The sequence below is a fragment of the Molossus molossus genome, unplaced genomic scaffold (assembly GCF_014108415.1).
Source record: "Molossus molossus isolate mMolMol1 unplaced genomic scaffold, mMolMol1.p scaffold_m16_p_17, whole genome shotgun sequence".
NCBI classification, from domain to species: domain Eukaryota; kingdom Metazoa; phylum Chordata; class Mammalia; order Chiroptera; family Molossidae; genus Molossus; species Molossus molossus.
This window is the reverse complement of record NW_023425352.1, coordinates 15,740,865-15,764,231: the sequence shown is the minus strand read 5'-3', so window position 1 is coordinate 15,764,231 and position 23,367 is coordinate 15,740,865. Positions and strand designations below refer to the sequence as shown.

Sequence of the window (23,367 nt, the reverse complement as noted above, 5' to 3'; positions counted from 1 at the left end):
TGTTTTTCTTTCTTTTGTATAGGGTTTTATGTAATATAGGCAATAATATTTGTTCTATTTGTTTTGAATATTTTCTCTTGCCTTTTAACCTTTATAGTGTCATTTATTGTAAGGAGTTTAAATGGTTATATAGATAAATGTAGTTGGAGCATTTTTGAAAATTCCTGAGAATGGATTACTAGAACTGTCTAGATTTACCGACTAATGCAATAAAGACATTTCTAGAATAAAGACATTTTCTGTCTGAAATTCTTAGGGTATGGATTATTTTACTTGACTGTGACTTAAACTGTGGTTTTGAAGTAAAATGAATATTCTATAGTACTAGCCCAAGGAGCTCTCTATTAGGTAGAAGTTGCTTATACTTAATACCTTTTTTAATGGAATTGTTTAAATGACTGTTTTCTCTATGTACTCTTGATGTATTGACTGCAATTAAACTTAGTTATTTCCTGTTTTATTTTTCAATTTTTCTTCTATCTTGTGTAGATTGGCCCAAGCTACCCAGGAAAGAACGGATCTTTATGCAAAGCAGGGTCGAGGAAGTCAGTTTACATCAAAAGAAGAAAGGGATAAGTGGATTAAAAAGGAACTCAAGTCTTTAGATCAAGCTATTAATGATAAGAAAAGACAGATTGCTGCTATACATAAGGATTTGGAGGACACTGAGGCAAATAAAGAGAAAAATTTGGAGCAGTATAATGTAAGAACTTTTACAGCTGTTTTGTAAAAATCTTTTCAAAGAAATATATAGTTTTACCTACTTAAGTTTTATTTTTAACAGTTTACAGTTTCACTCTATTCTTAAAATATATAAGACACGCACTAATTTAGAAAAGACCAGCACAGTTTAATGTACATATGGTAGTTTTTTGTTTTTTCTGAGAGGGAGAGAGGGAAACGTTGATGTGAAAGAGAAACATCATTAGTTGCCTCCCACACTCACCCCAGTCAGGGATTGAATCAGCAACCTGGGTATGTGCCCTAACTGGGAATTAAACCTGCCATCTTTCAGTGTATGGGACGATGCTCCAACCAACTGAGCCACACTGGTCAGGGTGGTGGTTCTCTTTTTTAAAGATTTTTTTTTTTTTTTTAATACCAGTGAGTGTCCATGAAGATTGAGTATATTTTGAAATATACTTTTATGAATTGGTAGTATGTATCTGAACTGTCCTTAATTAATTTCTAACAATTTTTAACATATACAAATCTAAAAATAACTTTATAGTGATTTTCTGTCAATTTAATAACTTACTGTAGAATGTATTTTTTGTTGGTTAAAGCAATGGTGACTTTATAACATTTTCTAAATGAATTAAACATTTACTATGTGTGTTTAACTAGCACTTTCTTAAAAATTGAAGTAGAAGATAAAAATAACCAGAGTGCCCTGGCCGGTTTGGCTCAGCGGTTAGAGCGTCGGCCTGCGGTCCTGAGAGACCCGGGTTCGGTTCCCGCTAAGGGCGCGTACCTCGGTTGCAGTTTGTCCCCGGCCCTGGTCGGTTGTGCGGGTGGCAGCCACTCGATGTGTCCCTTTCACATCGATGTTTCTCTCTCTCTCTGTTCCTCTCTCTCCCCCCAACTCTACCTGAACAAAAAATAGAAAAATGTCCTCCGGTGAGGATAAAAAAAAAAAATAACCAGAGTAAGAAAGATCTCACATTATTTAAAATGCGAAAGAAATGCTTTCTGAAGTGATATGTGTGGCTCTTTAGAATAGGTGATTAGAGGATGATGGAAGTAATGATAAGGTAGTCTGTAGGATAAGTGTAGGCTGAGGGTGGTGTGTAGAGAAGGAACCCTCATACCACATAAGAACTGTACCAGTTAGTACACTTGGTTTATCAAAACCACTAAAAACATAATCTTAAAAATGCATATATTTATATATACATATAATATGTGTACTATTTACACATAAAAGCATACACAGCCCTGGCCGGTTTGGCTCAGCGGTTAGAGCGTCGGCCTGTGGTCCTGAGAGACCCGGGTTTGGTTCCCGCTAAGGGCGCGTACCTCGGTTGCAGTTTGTCCCCGGCCCTGGTCGGTTGTGCGGGTGGCAGCCACTCGATGTGTTCCTTTCACATCGATGCTTCTCTCTCTCTCTCTCTCTGTTCCTCTCTCTCCCTTCCACTCTACCTGAACAAAAAATGGAAAAATGTCCTCCGGTGAGGATAAAAAATAAAAAATAAAAAAATAAATAAAAGCATACACAAATATATCTTTAAGTATTTTATTTTAAACAGATAAATATACTTACGTGCCAGTCTTTTTTCTTTAGACTTGATTTTTTTCTGAACAGATCTGGGTTCATGGCAAAATTGAGAGAAGAGCATGGAGACTTCTTATATTCCCGCTGCTCCCATCTATGCATGGCTGCCCCCATTATCAACATCCTCCACCAGAGTGTGTACCAGTCTTTTGAAGTCAAGCCCAAGATGTTGTTTCTGTTTGTTTGTTTAATATGAATAGTAATTGGAGTTCCCAGGGTCTTAGTTGTTCTGAGCCACATACAGGGGTGGGCAAAGTAGGTTTACAGTTGTGAGTATACGAAACAGTTTATTGTATTATTATTTATGCTTATTGTATTATTTATATTATTTCCATAAGAACAACTGTAAACCTACTTTTGTCAACCACTGTATATAAATACAGTTCTTAAAGTTGAATGAAAACAGTTCAATTCAGGATTCAGTCTAGGATCATGTATTGCATTTAGTTATGTTTCTGTTACCTTCTAGTCTGGACCAGTTTCTTAATTTTTTGTTACTTTTTTTCCAATTATAGTTGACATACAATATTACATTACATACCTTACAGAGTGAGGTGTATAAATGACTTTTGTGACTTGATGTTTTGAATTAATTTGGTATAGTACATGTTGTATATTGATATATACATGTATGTATTATATATTATATAATTATTTTCCCTTACTCTTTTAAAGTTGATTAGCTCATTTAATTTTTAGTGACTCACCTTTGTATCCAAAACTAAGTCAAGTTATTTTGTTTTTTGTTTTGTTAAACCTGACTTGAGGATATTTTTCCATTGAATTTTAGAAAGAGTGGAAGGGAGGGAGGAAGAGAGAAACATGGATGTGAGAGAGACACAGCGATTGTTTGCATCCCACATGACCCCGACTGGGGCCAGGGATTGAACCTGCAACTCAGGTATATGCCTTGACTGGGAATCGAACCCGAGACCCTTTGGTCCATGGGCCACGGTGTTTTTTTTTTTTTTTCTTTATTGATTTTAGGGAGAGAGGAAGAAAGGGAGATAGAAACATCAATGAGAGAGAACATCTATTGGCCACCTCCTGAATGCCTCTCACTGGGGATTTGGCCCACAGCCTGGTCATGTGCCTTGACTGGGAATTGATCCCAGCGGCCTCTTAGTGCATGGGTTGACGCTCAACCACTGAGCCAAACCTGCCACAGCTAACTCAGGTTTTTAAAGAAACAACTCTTTGTACTCATATTCTCAGTTTAATATTTAATGTAATCACAGTTAACCATAAAATACTCAACTGGTAGCAACAGTGACCAGGAGTAATAGACAGTAGCCTACTGACCTTGAGAGTCCAAAGTGCTTTGGGCTTTGGTTAGGATATTTTCTGGAGGGAACAGGTTTATTCAGGCAGACAGTGTAGTTTAAACTGTGATACCTTTACATCCTTTCTTAAAGAAAATGCATTTCATCTTGAGTTCATGGAAACATCAAACTCTTCCTTTTTGAAAGAGGCTGGTGCTAAACCAACATTTTTCAATGAGAGATTTTATTTATTCTTTCTCAAGCTTGAAGTTTTTTTCCCCAATATTTCAGTTACACCTTAGGGGTATCAAAATGACCACTCGTGAAAGTGAAGTCCCTCCTTTATACTGGGTAGCTAGGATTTCACAGTGCTGATTACATTATGTAAAATAACCTTTAGCTTCTCATTATAATCTTAAAGCTCTTGTATTCTAGTGTATGTGTATGGAGGAGGCAATATGAACAGTATGCATTGCAGTGTTTTGAGATTTTATGAATGTATTTTCTAAAATTCTGGAGAATGTATTATAGAAGTAGTAAGGTTTAGATCATTAGTGAACAAATTTAATTTTAGCAATATTTTCTAGAGTAATTTTATGATTTCTGTTTTCTGATGATGTGCTCTTGTCTAAAGACAATTTTTAAAAATTGAAATTTGATTCTTTAACATTAAATAGCTTCATTGAAGTATAGTTGACATACAATAAATTGCACATATTAAAAATATATCATTTGCCCTGGCTGATTTGGCTCAGTGGTTGGAGCGTCAGCCTGCGGACCAGAGAGTCCCAGGTTCGAGTCCTGCTAGGGACACGTACCAAAAAAAAAGTATCATTTGCTGCCATGGCTTGTGTGGCTCGGTTGGGCATCACCCTGTGCATGGAGGGGTTGCCAATTCAGTTCCTGGTCGGGGCACATGCCTGGGTTGCAGGCTCGATCCCTGGTGGGAGGCTTATAGGAGGCATCCAGTTGATATTCCCCTCTCCCATTGATGTTTTTCCTCTCTCTCTCCCTCTCCCTTTCTCTCTCAGTGAAAATCAATAATGATATATGTATTTTTTTTTAATGTATTATTTAATCCCTGTACACCATCGTCCTGTACACCAAAAGGTTGCAGGTTTGATTCCTGGTCAGGGCACATACCTAGGTTGCGGGGATCCATCCCCAGTCAGGGCACATATGGGAAGTAACCAATCAATGTTTTTCTCTCTCTCTCTCTCTCTGTCCTCTTTCTCTAAAAATCAACAACAAAAACAGTCCTTGGGTGAGGATTAAATAAAATGTATCATTTGATAAGTTTCGAATATATATATACACAGATATAGATATATGCCTGTGAAACCATAATCACAGTTAAGATAACAAGTCTGTTCATCATCCTAAAATGTTTCCCATAGCCTGTACTGATTCCTCCCTCCTTCTCCTACTGCCCCCCTCACCCATTCCCTGGTAACAACTGAACTGCTTTCTGTTGCTTTGGATTAGCTTGCATGATACTGGATTTTAAATTTGAATTATTTTTATTTCCATAGAAACTGGATCAGGACCTTAATGAAGTCAAAGCTCGGGTAGAAGAACTGGACAGAAAATACTATGAAGTAAAAAATAAGAAAGATGAATTACAAAGTGAAAGAAAGTTAGTATAGACTAAAATATGCCTTAATTTTTTTGAATGCTAGTTACTGCATTTAAGTTATAAATTATTTTAAGTTATAAATTATTCAGATAAATTTGATTTCATTATTTTACTCTAAATTGTGTATTGTTAGTACACCTCCTTAATGCTTTTGAAATTAAAGACAATCTAATTTTTATTGGTTAGTTACTTGTGGAGAGAGGAGAATGCAGAACAGCAAGCACTTGCTGCTAAAAGAGAAGATCTTGAAAAGAAACAGCAACTTCTTAGAGCGGCAACAGGAAAGGTGGGTGGATTCTTTTCATTACCTCAGTTTACATTGAGTTAGTTGCCATCACACAAAAATTTATTAGTTTTCAAGCTGTAGGTCATTGGTTCCAGGGAATAAATAAGAGTAGTGTACACAGTCACTTGTCCTATAAATAGGAAATATTGTTTAAGCATGCTATTAGTGATAGTACTTTTCATTTTTAGATGAAGACCCCTTTTTTTTTAATCCTTACCCGAGGAAAGACCCCATTTTTAATGCTAGTGTCATAGAATAGAACCCATAATATAAGATGTTGCATGTAGTTGGCATATTTCAAGGGGGGCATTGTGTTGTTGGGGAGGGTGTTTTTAGTGTAATCTCTGGCATATTTTTTAATATATAGAATAACAGGTTTATTTTTTACCAACAAGAGTGCCATTGGTAAATTATTTAAATATTTTTCACTTCTAAACAGGCCATTTTAAATGGAATAGACAGCATAAACAAAGTACTAGACCACTTTCGTCGAAAAGGAATAAACCAGCATGTTCAAAATGGCTATCATGGCATAGTGATGAATAACTTTGAATGTGAGCCTGCTTTCTACACGTGCGTGGAAGTCACTGCTGGAAACAGGTGAGATTATTTGCTTGCTATCTTGTTTTTAAAGGAAAGAGGGAATAAGAGTAACCCTAAGAAACAACTTTTTGTAGCTTTAGTACAATATGTCTCCCATTATCTTCTTGTATCTTCAATTCCTTACTTAATTTTTAGTTAAATGTGTAGGTGCCAAGAATTTGTTTCTAAATATAGAAGCTAGAACTTTCCCCTTTTGGAGCTTTTTCTTTCTCCCTCCATTTGAATTTTTCTGAGTGGTTGTCCCCACCCCCATATAAATTAGGTTGCATAGAAAGGAAGCAAATTGTTTAAATGTTTACAACACTTTAAAGTCTGTTGATTTTTTTTAAAGTCTAGCAATAAAAATGTGTTTTGTTCTGTTTACATGTAGGTTATTTTATCATATTGTTGATTCAGACGAAGTCAGCACGAAGATTTTGATGGAGTTTAATAAAATGAATCTTCCTGGAGAGGTCACTTTTTTGCCTCTTAACAAGTTAGATGTAAGGGATACTGCCTATCCTGAAACCAATGTGAGTTGGTCTATTAAGGTTTTTCTTTCTTTTAATAAGTTACTTTTTCTCATATTTAACATATGCTTAGTGCACAAGCACTGCATATTAGGATTCACCTGGTCTGAGATAAGTATGCCTTTTTCCCATAGAGCACAGTTGGTGCTGGGTGGGGATGACAGGCCACAGCCACAACATGAAACAAATCATTGAAAATATGTAAAGTGTTAAAATACAGAAGTGCAGGATACTTTGAGAATGTGTTCTAGGGTGACAAAATTAAGGTTAGGTAGTTGGAGAATTCCCTGAGGAACTAACTGTCTTTTAAAATGAGTATTTTTAAGTTTTCTGAATATTCTTTTTTAAATGGCTTATAAATTAAAATTAAAACATCTAACAAGATAGGCTTGCAAGTATAATGTTGCTTTGGTTACAAGCTGGTATACTTTTGAGTTGATTAAAAATATTTTTCACACCATTTTTTAAAACAAATTGCTTTGAGATATTTGGTTTCAGAATGTTCATGGTAGTAGCAACTATTTTACTATCCTCTAGGGTTAGAACTGAAACCTTATGGTACAGATTAACAATTTCAGAGCAGCAGTGAGAATCTTATAAGCTACTCAAAGGGCCCAGCTTTTTCTTCTTTTGAATCTACCAATTATCTTTAAAGTTTTGGGGAGGAGAAATTGAGTCACAAATGTGATGTGTGAATGAAACAAAACACAAAAGAATGCATGTAGTGTGGTTCCCTTTACACTATCTAAACAAAACTAAATTTAGATAATAGAACTAGAAAGAAGTTTAAGGAAGTGATTATCGTAAAAGTTTTAATAGTAGTCACCTCCTGGAGGTAACCACTGTGTGATTAGGAAGGGGCACACCCTTGGCGTCTGGATTTCAGCAGTGTCTGTTTCTTGTCCCGCATGCTGGTTATGTTGGTGTTTTCTTTATTGATTTAAGCTTAACATACTGCATTTTTCTGTATGTAGACTATTTCCTAATTTAAAACTTTAAAAAATTCTGCTTTAACAGTTTAGGAGAAAAAAGGGGGGAAAATAGATTTTATCTGAAAAAAATATTTTTCTGATATAAAATAAAAACATTTTGAGGAAATACTATTAGTTTACATTTATTTTGCCGTTCTGTGTGACAGATGCTGTCCTAAGTGTTTCACATATATTAATTCATCTAGTCTTAATAACTTTATGAGATATATACTGTTATTAATGTAATTTTGTAAATGAAGAAAGTTATATAGAGAGGTTAGGCAGCTTGTTCACTAAACTCTATCACTGCACTCTACTATTGAAAACCTAGATGATTACATGAGTACCATTTCCAGGATGTTTCAGTAGAATGATTTTTCTAGCTTCAGTATAGAAACCAACAGTTTTAAAATATAAAGGCATTTGTGTTTATTTGTTTCATAATTCTGCAAACATGTTTTAATTAACTTGTGGTCTCTTTGCTTGCTTACAAAATACTCATTTTTAGGATGCTATTCCTATGATAAGTAAATTGAGGTACAATCCCAGATTTGACAAAGCCTTCAAACATGTGTTTGGAAAAACACTAATTTGTCGTAGCATGGAAGTTTCAACCCAGCTGGCCCGTGCTTTCACTATGGACTGTATTACCCTGGAAGGTTCGTAATGGAATTTTTTTTGCCATTTTAGTGTTAAGAGTATTTGAAAATGTATATCCAATTTTTTTTTTTTTTCAATCCTCTCCCAAGGACATTTTTGCATTTTATCTTCAGATAGAGAGGGAGAAAGAGAGAGAGAGAAACATCCATGTGAGAGAGACACATCGAGTGGTTGCCACCCACAGGACCCCAACTGGGGCCGGGGACAAACTGCAACTGAGGTACACTCCCTTAGCAGAAACCGACCCTGGGTCTCTCTGGTCCGCTGGCTGAGGCTGTAACTGCTGAGCCAAACCGGCCAGGGCTCCAATTATTTCTAATAGTTGGTTTATTCAAGTTGGAATCCAAACAGGGTCCACACTTTAGTTGGTATCTCTTAAGTATAATCATTTAGCCTTTATGAGACTGATGCGCTACCTACTGTGCTAACGAGGCCCCTCATTTAGCCTTTAGTAGGGGTTCTTAACCTTTTTTGCACCATGGACTCCTTTGGCTCTTTGGTGAATGAAACCTGTGGATCCTTATTCAGTGTTTTTAAATGCATAAACTAAAATACTGTGGATCATAAAAGTAACCAATTATATTGGCATATCGGCATGGTTATCGCAACATTTTAAAAAAATATGACACAGTAATTAAGGTATTAAAAAAACAGATTTAGCAGTGGGTCTGATATGTCATAATTTTGAAGCACTGCTGCATGTAAACAATATTTTGAGATTTGTGACAATTGTTATCTGATAGAAAACATCTGTTATTTCTCAGTAACAAAGTCACAAGTACTAATAATAGTACTGTGATTCTTGTCTCATTCATTATAAGAAAAAATTACTAAATTTTATTTGAGGTTAGCATAAAAATAAAGATGTAAATATTTTTCCACTCAACTCAGGGATCTGAATTTTATCTGTGGACTCCAGGTTAAGAACCTCTGATACATAGGTTTACCTGCCTTCATTTTTTTTTGTTTTTTCCTTCTCTTTATAATTTATGTGTTAATGAAAGAAGGTAAACCACCCTCCAGCTTTGTCTCTGTCTACGTACAATTTTTTGTTGTTTTGAGCCATCTGAGTTTTAAAATATTGACACTGGATCTCTAAAAGTTAAGTATGTATTTCCTAAGAACAAGACATTCTTCTTTATAACCATACTATTGTTACACCTAAGAAATTTCATATTAACCTAATAAAGTCTAAATAGCATCTACATTAACATTCTCTCAATTGCCCCAAAATATTAAAAAAAAATTTTAAATTAAATTATAGTTGACATATAGTATAGTTTCAGGAGCACAATATAGTGATTTGACATTTTATAGACCTTATGAAGTAATTACCACATTCAAAATATTTTTCTATCCAGAAACCAAATCAAGAATGCAGGCAAAGTCTTGTCTTTAGATTCTTTCAATATAGGACAATTTCTCCTGTATCTTTCTACCCCCAGAAATTGACATTCTCAAAGAATGTTCCATTCTCTGGATTTGTCTTCTTGATTTCTCATCATTAGATTCAGGTTAAAAATTCGTGGTGTAAGTGATATGTACATATTGTATTACAAGGTGTCCCACTGTTAGTGACGTAAATTTCACCACTAGCAAATCCCTCAGTTGTAAAAGTGCCTTTTCCCTTTTGTAATCAATAAATTATATGTGGGATTGTCCGTTAAGAATACTGAATATCATGTCCCCCCACCGCTTTTTTACCAATGATTTACCATCCTTTGTTGATCCTTGCCTGACTCAGTTAATACACTGGGGGGTTCAAAATGGTGACACTGGTATTGCTTCTCTATTTATTAGCTGTCACTCATCCGTAAAGAAAGTCCTCTTCTTTCATTATTATTTTTAAAGTATCACTCGATTCTTGGATTTATTTTTTTATTCAGTGTTTTACTACAGTGTCACTATTATTTTTTATTAAATTTTCCCAAACATGGCCAGTGGGAATTCCAAGCTAGTTCTGTGTTCTGTTCACATGTCTCCATTAGTCTTTAGCACTTCTTTTTTTGGCAAAGGTTCGGGCTCACCTAGAAGGTACATTTTTTAATATTGGAAAACAAATTTTTTTTCAGAGTCGCTTAAATTCTTTTTAATTCTTATTAAATAGGTAAAGCCTTTAGATTAGTTGTTTGATTATAAGTCAATATAGAATTGAGTAAAGTTGTTATAAAGAATTACTACCTTTCTTATGTTTTGTTTATAGGTGATCAAGTTAGTCATCGGGGTGCTCTAACTGGAGGTTACTATGATACAAGGAAGTCTAGACTTGAATTACAAAAAGATGTTAGAAAAGCGGAAGAAGAACTAGGTGAGCTGGAAGCAAAGCTCAATGAAAACCTGCGTAGAAATATTGAAAATATCTTTTTGTCTTGTGCTACTGTGGAGAGATAACTGCATCTTGGTTAGAATATATAATCTTTTGCATGTTAGGTGTGTCTTCTCATATATAAAGTGGGGGGAAATTCCATGTGTTCTACTTTGTTAATTTAAGCCAGAAGCTTATATTTTTTGTCTATTTAACTTCTGAAGACAGGGAAAAACTAACAACTATTTTAGCATTGATCTGCTGTTGAGTAGCTAGTAGTGAATCAACTTGTGAAAGAAAATAACTCAAGGAACACTAAAATTTAAGGTTGAAAGGGAACTGAGGAGGATTAGTCAGAAAATTATAGAAGGAAAACCAGTATCTCAAGGTCATTTGATTCAAATTTAGTATTAGTGGGAAAAATGGCTGTCAAAATCCATAAAAATGGTGGTTCATTAAGAGTGGACAGTTCAGCTCTCTTTCCCCACCCCCCAGCACGCCCACATCTTTCTTCCCTCTCCTGTTTTTTTGTTGTTTTTTTATCCTCACCTGAAGACATTTGTGCATTTATCTTCAGATAGAATGGGAGGGGAAAGAGGGAGGAAGAGAGAGAGAAACCTCGAAGTGAGAGACACATCGTCTGGCTGCCACCCACATGACCCCAACCGGGGCCAGGGCCAAACTGCAACCGAGGTACGTGCCCTTAGTGGGAACTGAACCCGGGACTCTCTTTCCACAGGCTGATGCTCTAACTGCTGAGCCAAACCAGCCAGGGCTGTTTTTTGTTTGTTTTTTTAATATATTTTTATTGATTTTTAGAGAGGAAGGGGAAGAGAGAAACATCGACCAACTCATTGTCTCCTGTATGCACCCTGACCAAGGATTGAACCCAAAACGTGGCCACATGGCCTAATTGGGAATCAAATCGGCAACCCTTCAGTGCACAGGAGGACACCCAACCAACTGAGCCACACCTGCCAGGTGTGCATCTCCTAAAGTCTAAGGGTCCCCACGAGACTAAAAACCAGAGGAGCAGTGGGTAGCAGCAGCTTGTTTCAGGTTAACCCCCTGAACCTGTCTCCAAGGCCCCCTTTTCTCTGACTTTTCAATGAGCTAACAGCAGCCCCACCTTGGCTCAGTCCTGTCGCTGTGACTTTTACTTCTCAGTGAGTCCATACAGTCCCGCCTGTGTCTCTTTCCTATAACGTTTCTAGAGAGTCAAAGCAGCCCTGCCCAGGCTCTCTCCTGTTGCTTCTATCTTAAGCCCTTCCTTGTTTCACTGCCCTCAGCTTTAATAAACATATTCTCAAAATCAGACACACACACACAAAGGGTAGCTACTAGTTCAGCTTACAACTGAGTAGTTGTGCCTTTTCATTTTCTTAAAACAGCCATAGTATTAGGCAAAAGTGCTTTATGTGTGTTTTGCATTATGTCACACAATACTAAAAATACAGGTACTCAAGCAGCGAAAATAGTTCATTTTTACTACTTCATTAGGATATTTTTCATTGAAACTGGCATTTAAAAAAAAATTTGAGTTTATAGCTTCTATGCCATTAGTGAAAGCAACAGCTCAGAGAAAAAGATAAATAAATATCTTAGTTTTGATTTTGCAGAGGTCTGCATAGCTCACTTTGAGAACTGCCTGAATTTGGTAAGGTGTTAGCACTTAGAAAATATGGTGAAATACTACTAAGAAAAAGGAGGAAATTGACACCAACTACCTTCTTTGATAATCCAGTGTGGTAGAATTATTCTTCCACATTGGGCAAGGCCTCATACGTAACTTCCATTAATTAATGCTTTAAGCATAATAGATTACACAAATATTTTTTTTTACATCCTTTCATTCAACAAATAATATTGTTATACTGTTATATTTCTTGGTTTCTCACGAATATTAATTAATTGATTGGTATAGCTATAGGTAAAATAATACATGTTATTTGGAAAGAGAAATGGTGGGGTGAGCACCATTTAATTCAACATTGTTAAGGTCCATATATTTGAGGAAACAACTTTTACTTAAGGGTAAAGAAAAGAAAGGTGATATAAAATGTGTTTATAAAAAGTGAAGAGAATGTAAAACATAAGATGTATTTACAACTTGGAGACAATTTTCCTTAGCCTTGTATATGGATTAATAATGAAATTGACCAGTTGATGAACCAAATGCAGCAGATAGAGACCCAGCAAAGGAAATTTAAAGCATCTCGAGATAGTATATTATCAGAAATGAAGATGCTAAAAGAGAAGAGGCAGCAGTCAGAAAAAACCTTTATGCCGAAGGTTCGTAAGTATGCCTTTTCTTATAGGTGTTTTAATTATATAGAATTGGGTGGACCATGTTATATAGGTTATCCTTGGATTTCATGTGTTCCATTTTTGTTTAGTCCCATGCTTTTTTGGATATCTTCATTTATTATACCTAAGGGTACCCAACGTCTCCTTTCGTAGCCCACATTCAGACTTTCCAATTTCATTAAACAAATAGACATTTTGAACTATGGCATAATAGTACTGTCTGATAGTAATTAATTTGTCAGTAACCATTTTTGTCTGTAAAGTACTATTGATGGAGTTATTTGAATATTTGATTGCATTTTGTTCAGAGTATTAAAAGGAGTAGAAAGCAAACTTACTGCTTTTACAAGTGATAATACATATTGGTCTTACAAACGTGAAGCCATTTGACAAAAACTATTAATTTGGAATATCAGTAGTACTAGAACAACGAAGTTACTTTCCTAAAAATTGCCCACAATTATTCCACCAACACATCCTAGCAACTATTTTTAGTTCTTATGAATATGTATAAAGGTTTTTATATAGTTTGATCGTAGAGTATGGTATTCACACAACCCCATAGTATTGCATCATGAATATTGTTACATAGTTCTGATTATCAAGTTTAATGGATACCTAATAGTTAATGATATGATTGTTTAGCTCACTTTAAAATCAAATATAGATTGTCACCAGTACAGTGACTAATACCTTTATTAATAAATGAATAATCTGTGTTATAGCAACGTAGCTTACAAAGTTTGGAGGCAAGTTTGCATGCAATGGAGTCCACCAGAGAGTCATTGAAAGCAGAACTAGGAACTGATTTGCTTTCTCAACTTAGTCTGGAAGATCAGAAGAGAGTAGATGCACTGAATGATGAAATTCGTCAACTTCAGCAGGCAAGTACAATTGATCTTATTTAGTGCACATTTATCATTAGTAAGGTTGGGCTTATTAGCTTTGCCATAGTTATTGATCTGACCACTTTTACCTATTTAATATTATTTTGATTAAATATTTTAGAAACATTTTATTATTGAAACAGAGATGTAAACAACATTAAGTCCAAAAAATGAAAAGCAGGGGTAAAAAAATAATTTTTTTTGATAGCATGCTTATGAAAAAAACCGGGCACAAAAATTTAGCATTCTGAAGAGAGAAAATGAAGAAAATACAAGGCTTTTTGAAAAGATATGAAACTCCATTTCACCTCATTTGAACACAAGTAATGGAGGTGACAGCAAATCAATAGCATTCCTGTGTGTGAAATTGACATGCCTATGTAGACACATTTTCTTTTCTTTTAGGAAAACAGACAGTTGCTGAATGAAAGAATTAAATTAGAAGGTATTATTACTCGAGTAGAGACTTATCTCAATGAGAATTTGAGAAAACGCCTGGACCAAGTAGAACAGGTATGTTCTTTTTTGGCAGTTCCTTGATAACCATAACCATTTGAAAGTGCTCTGATTGAGAACATGGACTTTGGGGACCCTAAGAGTAGGAGTCTGACCACCTGTCTTGAGTTGTGAGTCCTAGCACTTCTACCAGGTGCATGATCTTGGATAAATCGTTTAATATTTCAGTTTCCTCCTTTGTAAAAGTAAAGCATAACAGTAATACTGTTTTGTATGATTATCCTGGCACAATCTAGGTACTCAGTAAAAGTTAATATTTTATTAGTAGTAGGCCGATGCTTACTGAGAAATTATTTAGTAATTATATCATTACTTTTCCCCCCCTGTAGTGGTACTTAAGTATTTGCATTTGTGTGAAGTGTGTATATTTTTTGTTTTCTTGAATATTTGTTCAAACATAACTGCTATAGAAACTGTCAGTAGTCATAACATTTTGAAACTAACACAATTCATATTTTTTGGTTTTAATGTTCGTTCCTTTTGTGTTGTAGGAACTGAATGAACTGAGAGAGACAGAAGGGGGTACTGTTCTCACTGCTACAACCTCAGAACTTGAAGCCATCAATAAAAGAGTGAAAGATACTATGGCACGATCAGAAGGTGAATTATTATTTAGTAAAATTTTTTAGGTATTTAGTTAAATTTAGCTTATTCATTTGATAACATTGTTTACTACAAAGTGAAATATCCAAATAGACAAAAGCATCAAGTAATGATTTTGTGTTTTCCATCATCATAAACAGTCTATATACTGAACAGAATTTAGGGTATTGTTTATAAATAGTAATTTTATCTTATTGAAATGTGTGTGACAATTTTGAGACTGTAAATTACTAATTTTGTTGAAAAAAGTATGAAATAGCTGAATCAACTTTCTTATCACCTAGGTACTGAGAAAAAACTATTTTAGTTTTTTATAAACATAAACATTAAATAATAATAAAACTATGCTTGTGATTCTCATGTAAACCCCTAATTTTGTCTTGAATTAAGAGTTTTATTAATCTTCACAGTAAAATTTAAACAAACTTTGAAAAAGCCTATTTATTTTGATAGATTTAACGATCAAAATAAAATCTTTGGTCAAATAACACTCTGGCTGTAAAATAGGTATTATAGTCTGATTTGGTTTTTCACCCCATTTTAGATTTGGACAATTCCATCGATAAAACAGAAGCTGGAATTAAGGAGCTTCAAAAGAGTATGGAGCGCTGGAAAAATATGGAAAAAGAACACATGGATGCTATAAATCATGATACTAAAGAACTAGAAAAGATGACAAATCGACAAGGCATGCTACTGAAGAAGAAGGAAGAGTGTATGAAGAAAATTCGAGAGCTTGGATCACTTCCCCAAGAAGCTTTTGAAAAATACCAAACACTGAGCCTCAAACAGGTAAATCTTGTTGGTTTTAAATTTGAAATCTCTGCAAATTTTTCTGTATATGAATTTATTTATGTATACAATCTTTTCCTCCTTATAGTTGTTTCGAAAACTTGAACAGTGCAACACAGAATTGAAGAAGTACAGCCATGTTAACAAAAAAGCTTTAGATCAGTTTGTAAATTTCTCTGAGCAAAAAGAAAAGTTAATAAAGCGACAAGAAGAATTGGATAGGGGGTACAAATCAATCATGGAACTGATGAATGTACTTGAACTTCGAAAATATGAAGCTATTCAGTTAACTTTCAAACAGGTATGTTTCTTTTTGTAGTAATACACACATGAGACAAAAGCTTCAGCTATCATTCACTTCATGACGATTTTAAAGATTTTTTTTTCTCACTGATAGTTGGATCGAATACATGTGAATAAATCCAGTGTGTAAGTTGCTAACATAGTAACTAGAATGTTTTACACAGTTATTAAAAGGGTCCAATCTGCTCTGGCTGGTTTGGCTCAGTGGTTGGAGCGTCGTCAGCCTTCGGACCAGAGAGTCTTGGGTTCGGTTCCCACTAGGGGCACGTACCAAAAAAAAGATCCAATCTGTTATTCTTGTTCTTAAAAAAAAAAACTTTTGGCCCTGGCCAGGTAGCTCAGTTGGTTAGATCATCATCCTGATATGCCAGGTTATCAACCAATGAATGCAGAAACATGTTAGAATGACAGGTCAATGTCTCTCTTTCTCTTTCCCTCTCCCTCCCTCCCCTACTCTCCCTATCTTTGTCCCCACCTCAAAAAAATTAATTTAAAAATACATATTAAACATAATTCTGATTGCTTTTAAATATTTGGCTTTGTTTTGAGCATTAATATGTATAATTCCGTCTAAGCAAAACTTACATTCAAATGAACACCTACCTAGCCTTATTTGTTTGTTTGTTTGTTTGTTTGTTTATTTATTTATTTATTTATTTAAAGGTTTCCAAGAACTTCAGTGAAGTATTCCAGAAGCTGGTGCCTGGTGGCAAAGCTACTCTGGTGATGAAGAAAGGAGATGTGGAGGGCAGTCAGTCTCAGGATGAAGGAGAAGGCAGTGGCGAAAGTGAGAGGGGTTCTGGGTCACAAAGTAGTGTCCCCTCAGTGGACCAGTTCACTGGAGTTGGAATTAGGGTAAATACCTTTACATCCAGTTTTCCTCAGTGATTATCGTAGTAGAATTTGTAGAATATTGTACAGATCTAAATTGATGCAGTGTATGCTGTTTAATTTGAGGAGGGGATTGTGACTACTCCTATAGGATATTGACTCACATGTTTTCTTAGGTATCATTTACAGGGAAACAAGGTGAGATGAGAGAAATGCAGCAGCTTTCAGGTGGACAGAAATCCTTGGTAGCTCTTGCTCTGATCTTTGCCATTCAGAAATGTGACCCAGCTCCTTTTTACTTGTTTGATGAGATTGACCAAGCTCTGGATGCTCAGCACAGAAAGGCTGTGTCAGGTACAGTTTTGCTTTTATATTAAGAATGAGAATGTGCTTTAAAATGATAGTTTACCTCTTTTATGGTGATTTCTTGTTGCCTAAGACATTTGGAGTTACGAGACAGGATGTATATTTAGTAAATAAAAGTTCTCTTTTAACAGGTTTTTAAAAAATTAGTATTAGACTACTTTGCAAAGTTTAGTTCTGTGAGAAAGATGTAATTCTTCAACTCAGTTGAAAATTCTATTACCCTGGCCGCTGTGGCTCAGTGGTTGGATCATGGTCTTGTACACCAAAAGGTTGTGGGTTTGATCCCGTCTCCAGGCTGTGTGGGAGGCAGCCGATTGATATTTCTCTTTCCCCCTCTCTCTCTCTTCCTCTCCCTCTCTGTAAAAATCAGTAAAAAGAAAAAGAATGAAATCCTCCTTTAAACTTTTATGTAGAAGTTTATTTTAAAACTTGTATTTCAATGTTTGAGTAGTTCCTGTCATAAACAGTGTTGATTCTGTTTTTAAAGAATCTGTATTTTATCTTTAGTAAGTTCAAAAGATCTCTGGGGAAGCCCTGACTGGGTAGCTTACTGGTTAGAGCGTTAGCCTGATGCTTCAGGGTTGCAGGCTCTATTACTGGTCAGGGCACATACAAGAGACAACCACTGAATGCATGAATGAGTGGAACAACAAAGTAATGTTTCTCTCTCGCGCGCTCTCTCTTACCCTCTCTCCTTTCTTCTCTCTCTAAAAAAAATCAATAAATTTAAAAAAAACACCATTAAGATCAATTAAAAAAAAGATCTTTGGCACTGGGTAGCAGAGAAAAGGTGTTTTTGTTTTTGTGTGACAAAACTTATCTTGCTACTTCTTTATATTCTGTAACTTTAAGATATTGGGGTTAAAGATTTATTTCTAATTTAATAAATTAAGGTGATCATTTTTGAAGGTGTATGCATGAAAAATAGTAACAGGCTGTTTTGAATTTTAAATTAGAGTAAAGATAGTAGCTTTTCAAATTGTAAGACCTACTGAGAAAAGGATCTTACTACTATTTTTTTTTTTACAGATATGATTATGGAACTTGCTGTGCATGCTCAATTTATTACAACTACTTTTAGGCCTGAACTGCTTGAATCAGCTGACAAATTCTATGGTGTAAAGTTCAGAAATAAGGTAATTTTTTTTTACATGAAATTTAAGTTCATGTTACTTAAGTCATGAAAGAAAATTTAGAAAGTTGTTGCTTATTCGATGATGCCTTTGTAAAGAAAAAACTTTGATTTCCAATGCCTGAGATTTAGCAGTTTTTTTATGGCATTCATTGTACTGATTTTATTTTCATTGGCATCAAGACAATATCTTCCTTAGTGTATTTAGTGCTTATTTAATGAAGTCTTTAACAGTTACATACATTGATTTATATTTGGCTGGCCCACACAGATTTTCCTGGTGTTTTAAGCTTCAAGGTTCTTTGAAATAGCAAAATAATATTTAGGTATAAGTACTTGTCCATATCATCAGAGTTTTAAAAGGCAGAATATTTTTAAACTTACACATTGAACAAACACCATCATAAATAAAGGTTTATCAGTCAGTGTTTTAGAATCATTTGACTTGATATATCAATTATATTGTAAAATTTATAGGTGATAGGCTATATATTTTACCTATTGCCCTATACAGTAGAAAGACGGATATGTTTAAGATTTAACAGATTTTGCCCTGGCCAGTTTGGCTCAGCGGTTAGAGCGTTGGCCTGCGGTCCAGAGAGACCCGGGTTCGGTTCCCGCTAAGGGCATGTACCTCGGTTGCAGTTTGTCCCCGGCCCTGGTTGGTTGTGCGGGTGGCAGCCACTCGATGTGTCCCTTTCACATCGATGTTTTTCTCTCTTTCTCTCTTCCTCTCTCTTCCTCCCACTCTATCTATACAAAAAATGGAAAAATGTTCCTCGGGTGAGGGAAAAAAAAAAAAAAAAAGATTTTAACAGATTTTATTTTTACATTTATTCTTTAGGTTAGTCATATCGACGTGATCACAGCAGAGATGGCCAAAGACTTTGTAGAAGATGATACCACTCATGGTTGATTGGAAGCTATTGCCCACTGGTTTGGAAGATGTGTATAGTATTATGATTCTCATACCCAGCCACTGTAAATTTAAACCTAAATATCTGGTCATTATGAATAGTTTTCAGATTTAGAGCACACACAGTCTTTTTATATTTCTGTCATTGTATTTTATAAGATACTCTGTAATGTTACATTTTTATGTATAGTTTAAGAATTTTATTTCCCACACAACTTTTTGTAAAGTGTCCCTGTTCCTGTTTGAAATCTTTTGGAACATGCTAAATATCGTTTCCTAATTATTTTATCAATTATATTGCCTCTTTTTTATAGCTTCAATTAAATAATCAGTTTTATGACTAATTTTGTGTTCTTGTCTAGTTGTATAATTAGAAACCAATTTTTCTTAAATATCTATTTCATTTTGCCTAAAAAATGGTCTGCCTTTATCTAAAACAGTGGCTCTCAACCTTCCTAATGCCGCGACCCTTTAATACAGTTCCTCATGTTGTGGTGACCCCCAACCATAAAATTATTTTTATTACTACTTCAGAACTGTAATTTTGCTACTGTTATGTCTTAGGCAACCCCTGTGAAAGGGTTGTTTGATCCCCAAAGGGCTCGCAACCCACAGGTTGAGAACCACTGATCTAAAAGCTATTTAAAATATGGTTTCATGTTTTATTGAATTACATCAGTGGTTCCCAATCTTGGCTGTATACTTAAATCCATGGGTCAAACTTTCAAAAATGTAACACTGCCAGAGTCTATCCCTATACCAATTGGACCAAAATCTATCGGGGTGTGGCATCCTGGTCGTTGTTAATTCTAAAGTTCTCCCCAGGTGATTCTGCCTCTTAGTGAGGGTTAGAACCTCTGCTTTAAACTCAGTATAACAGTGTTTTTGTGTGTTTGTTTTTGTTTTTTTGCATTTATCTTCAGATAGAGCAGGAGGAGGAGAGGGAGGAAGAGAGAAAAACATTGACACAAGAGAGACACAACGACTGGTTGCCACCCACATGACCCCTACCTAGTGGGACTTTCTGGTCCGCGGGCCGATGCTCTTAACTGCTGAGCCAAACCGGCCAGGGAAGTATAACAGTTCTTTAAAAATTATTTTTTATTTAAGATGACATTGTAGTTCATAGAATTTGGGAAGGTGGTTTTAAGAGTAACTGGGAACACTAGAGCCAAAAAATTGAGCCATAAAATGTCCTTTTTTTCCTGGATATATAAGTAGTTTGGGAAAACATTGTTATTGAAATATTTTTTTGTTTGTTTTGCTTTGCTTTTTTTGTCAGATGAGGTCTTTGTTGTTTGTTTATTGTGTTTTAAAATTGCTCTATTGAGCTCTCTTCCCTAAGTGGCCTGAAGTGACCTCTGAAAAATGGTTCACTATTCAAACCTGAAAAATCCTGCAAATTATTGGAGGTTCAATCTTCATGTTCACTTTTAAGAACACTCATGAAACTGCCCAGGCCATCAAAGGAATGCATATCCAAAAAGCCCCCAAGTATCTGAAAAATGTCACTTTACAGAAGCAATTGTGCCATTCTGTTGTTACATTGGAGGAGTTGGTAGGTGTGCCCAGGCCAAAGAATGGGGCTGGACACAGGGTTGGTGACCCAAAAAGAGTGCTGAATTTTTGTTGCACATGCTTTAAAATGCTGCTATGAATATGAATAGGTTTTTGTGTGGATACATGTTTTCATTTGGTGGGGGCACATACCTAGGATTAGAATAGTTTGGTTCTTTGGTAACTGTTTAACATTTTGAGGAACTGTCAAACTTTCCCAAAGAAGCTGCATCATTTTACATTTCCACCAGTAATATATGAGGCTTATGATTTTTCCACATTCTCACCAACACTGGTTGTCTTTTTAAAATTATTATAGCCATTCTGAGTGGTATCTCATTGTGGTTTTAATATGTATTTGAGGCATCTTTTTATGTGCTTATTGGTCATATGTATATCTTATTTGGTGAGATGGCTGTTCATATCTTTTACCCATGTTTAAATTCTATTATTTGTATTTTTATGTTTTTTAAAAAATTGATTTTAGACAGAGAGGAAGGAAGAAAGAGAAAGAGAGAAACAGCCGCATAAGAAACATCAATCTGCTGCCTCCCATGTGCGCCCCAGCCTGGAATGGAACCTGAAACTCAGGCATGTGCCCTGACCCGGAATCAAAGCCACAACCTTTCAGTTTATAGGACAGTGCTCCAACCAACTGAGCCACCTTCCAGGGCTATTATTTGTATTCTTACAGAATACAGATAACAGAAGTTGTTAGCATTTTTTGTATGTTCAAGAGATAAGTCCCTTGTTAGGTATATGACTTGCTAATACTTTCCCCCAGCCAGTGAGTCTCCTTTTTACTTTCTTTTTTTTCCTTTTATCCTTACCCGAGGACATTTTTACATTTTTTGTTCAGATAGAGTGGGAGGGAGAGAAAGGTAAAGAGAGAGAGAGAAACATCGACGTGAAAGGGACACATTGAGTGGCTGCCACCCGCACAACCTTACCAGGGCTGGGGACAAACTGCAACCGAGGTACACACCCTTAGCGGGAACTGAACCCGAGTCTCTCTGGACCACAGGATGACGCTCTAACCACTGAGCAAAACTGGCCAGGGCTCTTTTTTACTTAATGGTATCTTTTGAAGCATAACATTAAAAAAATATAAACTTACATGTCCAATTTCCTCCTAATAAAGATACCAGTCAGATTGGATTAGGGCCCAGTCTGCAGCCTCATTTTAACTAATCACCTCTTTAAAGGCCTTATGTTCAGTCACATTTAGAGGTATTGGGATTTGGGGTTTAAACAATTTTTGGGGGGGACACAATTTGCTTAGCAATTACCATGGTGTATTTGTCACCCAACATGGGTACATTTAGTAGCTTATCAACTGAACTTCAGATATTATTCAGATCTTGCCAGTTTTTCCACTAATGTCCTTTTTTCTCAGGTCCCACAGAAGACACTAGTTGTCATGTCTTCTCTGGTTTGTGACAGTTTCTCAGTCTATCTTTCATACCTTGACAGTTTTGAGGAGTACTTTTCAAATGTTATGTAGAAGGTCCTATTTGGGTTTGTCTAATATTTTTTGCATGGTTCCTGGAGTGAAATAAAACACAGGGGTGATGTGTCCTTATCACATCATATTAAATGATATGTTATTAACATGCATTGTTTACATTGGTTGGCTGCCAAAGATTGTTTGCCAAGTATCCTTACTGTCAAGTTACACTTTTTTCCCCTTTGACTCTGTTCTTTGGAAGCAAGTGACTAAGTACAGCCACCACGGGGATTCTCCGGTGACTCAAAAACTTTATTCTAGTAGACATTTGTTTGTAGATTCTTTGGGATTTTCCCCATGGGCAATCATGTCATAGGCAAACAGAGACATTTTATTTCTTCTTTTCCAACATATAGACCTTTTATTTTTCTGGTTGATTCCCCACCCCTACCCCTGGAGTTTGTAGTCATCTACAGGAGAGTTAGTTTCTTAGGAACTACTACTCCTTCATGAGTGGAAGCCAGAAATTCCTCAAGAGGCACTTTTAAAATGAGGATAGAGCCTTGGCCAGTTTGGTTCAGTGGTTAGAGCGTCAACCTTCAGTCCAGAGAGACCCGGGTTCGGTTCCCGCTAAGGGCGCATACCTCTGTTGCAGTTTGTCCCCGGCCCTGCTTGGGTCATGCGGGTGGCAGCCACTTGATGTGTACCTTTCACGTCGATGTTTCTCTCTCTCCCTCTCTCTCCCCCTTCCACTCTATCTGAACAAAAACTGGGAAAATGTCCTTGAGTGAGGATAAAAAAAAAATAGGATAGAATATTGTGACTTTGAATTGAGTTTTCCTTTAGCTGAATCTCTAGTGTTCAGAATATTATTTACAGTTTTTTCATAATATAACTGATCTTCCCAAAGAGACAGTTGGCGAAATGTTCTAAGACTTCCAGTCCAGATGGCAGGGTAGGTAAATGTGGTACTCCCTCCCACAACTACATCAAAATTACAACTAAACTACAGAACAACTATCACTCAGAACTGCCTGAAATCGAGCTGAATGGGAGTCCTACAACTAAGAAATTAAAGGAGCGGCCACATCGATACTGGTAGGAAGGGCAGAGGTGCGGACCGCTCATCCCACACCCACGTGTGGCGGATAAAAATCAGGAGGGATACCTCGGCTCTGAAGGGCCTCCCCGAGGAGTGAGGAG

The 23,367-nt window shown here is 35.9% G+C and overlaps 1 protein-coding gene across 3 annotated transcripts in view; it reads left to right on the top strand.

Annotated features, from left to right (window-relative positions):
- The window catches only part of SMC3 (structural maintenance of chromosomes 3), a 38,682-nt gene extending 19,269 nt beyond the window's left edge, over positions 1-19,413 (top strand). For 2 of the 3 annotated variants that reach the window (XM_036265027.1, XM_036265028.1), the window contains exons 7-23: positions 490-703; positions 5,070-5,173; positions 5,360-5,459; positions 5,899-6,059; positions 6,433-6,574; positions 8,051-8,201; positions 10,406-10,558; positions 12,648-12,799; positions 13,540-13,698; positions 14,107-14,214; positions 14,709-14,817; positions 15,365-15,612; positions 15,701-15,913; positions 16,579-16,770; positions 16,923-17,100; positions 18,142-18,248; positions 19,089-19,410. In XM_036265027.1, coding sequence (XP_036120920.1) covers positions 490-703; positions 5,070-5,173; positions 5,360-5,459; positions 5,899-6,059; positions 6,433-6,574; positions 8,051-8,201; positions 10,406-10,558; positions 12,648-12,799; positions 13,540-13,698; positions 14,107-14,214; positions 14,709-14,817; positions 15,365-15,612; positions 15,701-15,913; positions 16,579-16,770; positions 16,923-17,100; positions 18,142-18,248; positions 19,089-19,160 — 2,563 coding nt within the window. In that variant the 3' untranslated portion in view covers positions 19,161-19,410. Of the gene's footprint in view, positions 1-489; positions 704-5,069; positions 5,174-5,359; positions 5,460-5,898; positions 6,060-6,432; positions 6,575-8,050; positions 8,202-10,405; positions 10,559-12,647; positions 12,800-13,539; positions 13,699-14,106; positions 14,215-14,708; positions 14,818-15,364; positions 15,613-15,700; positions 15,914-16,578; positions 16,771-16,922; positions 17,101-18,141; positions 18,249-19,088 lie in introns of all 3 variants that reach the window. The other variant, XM_036265026.1, reaches the window with a different exon arrangement.
- Positions 19,414-23,367: the final 3,954 nt, after the last annotated feature.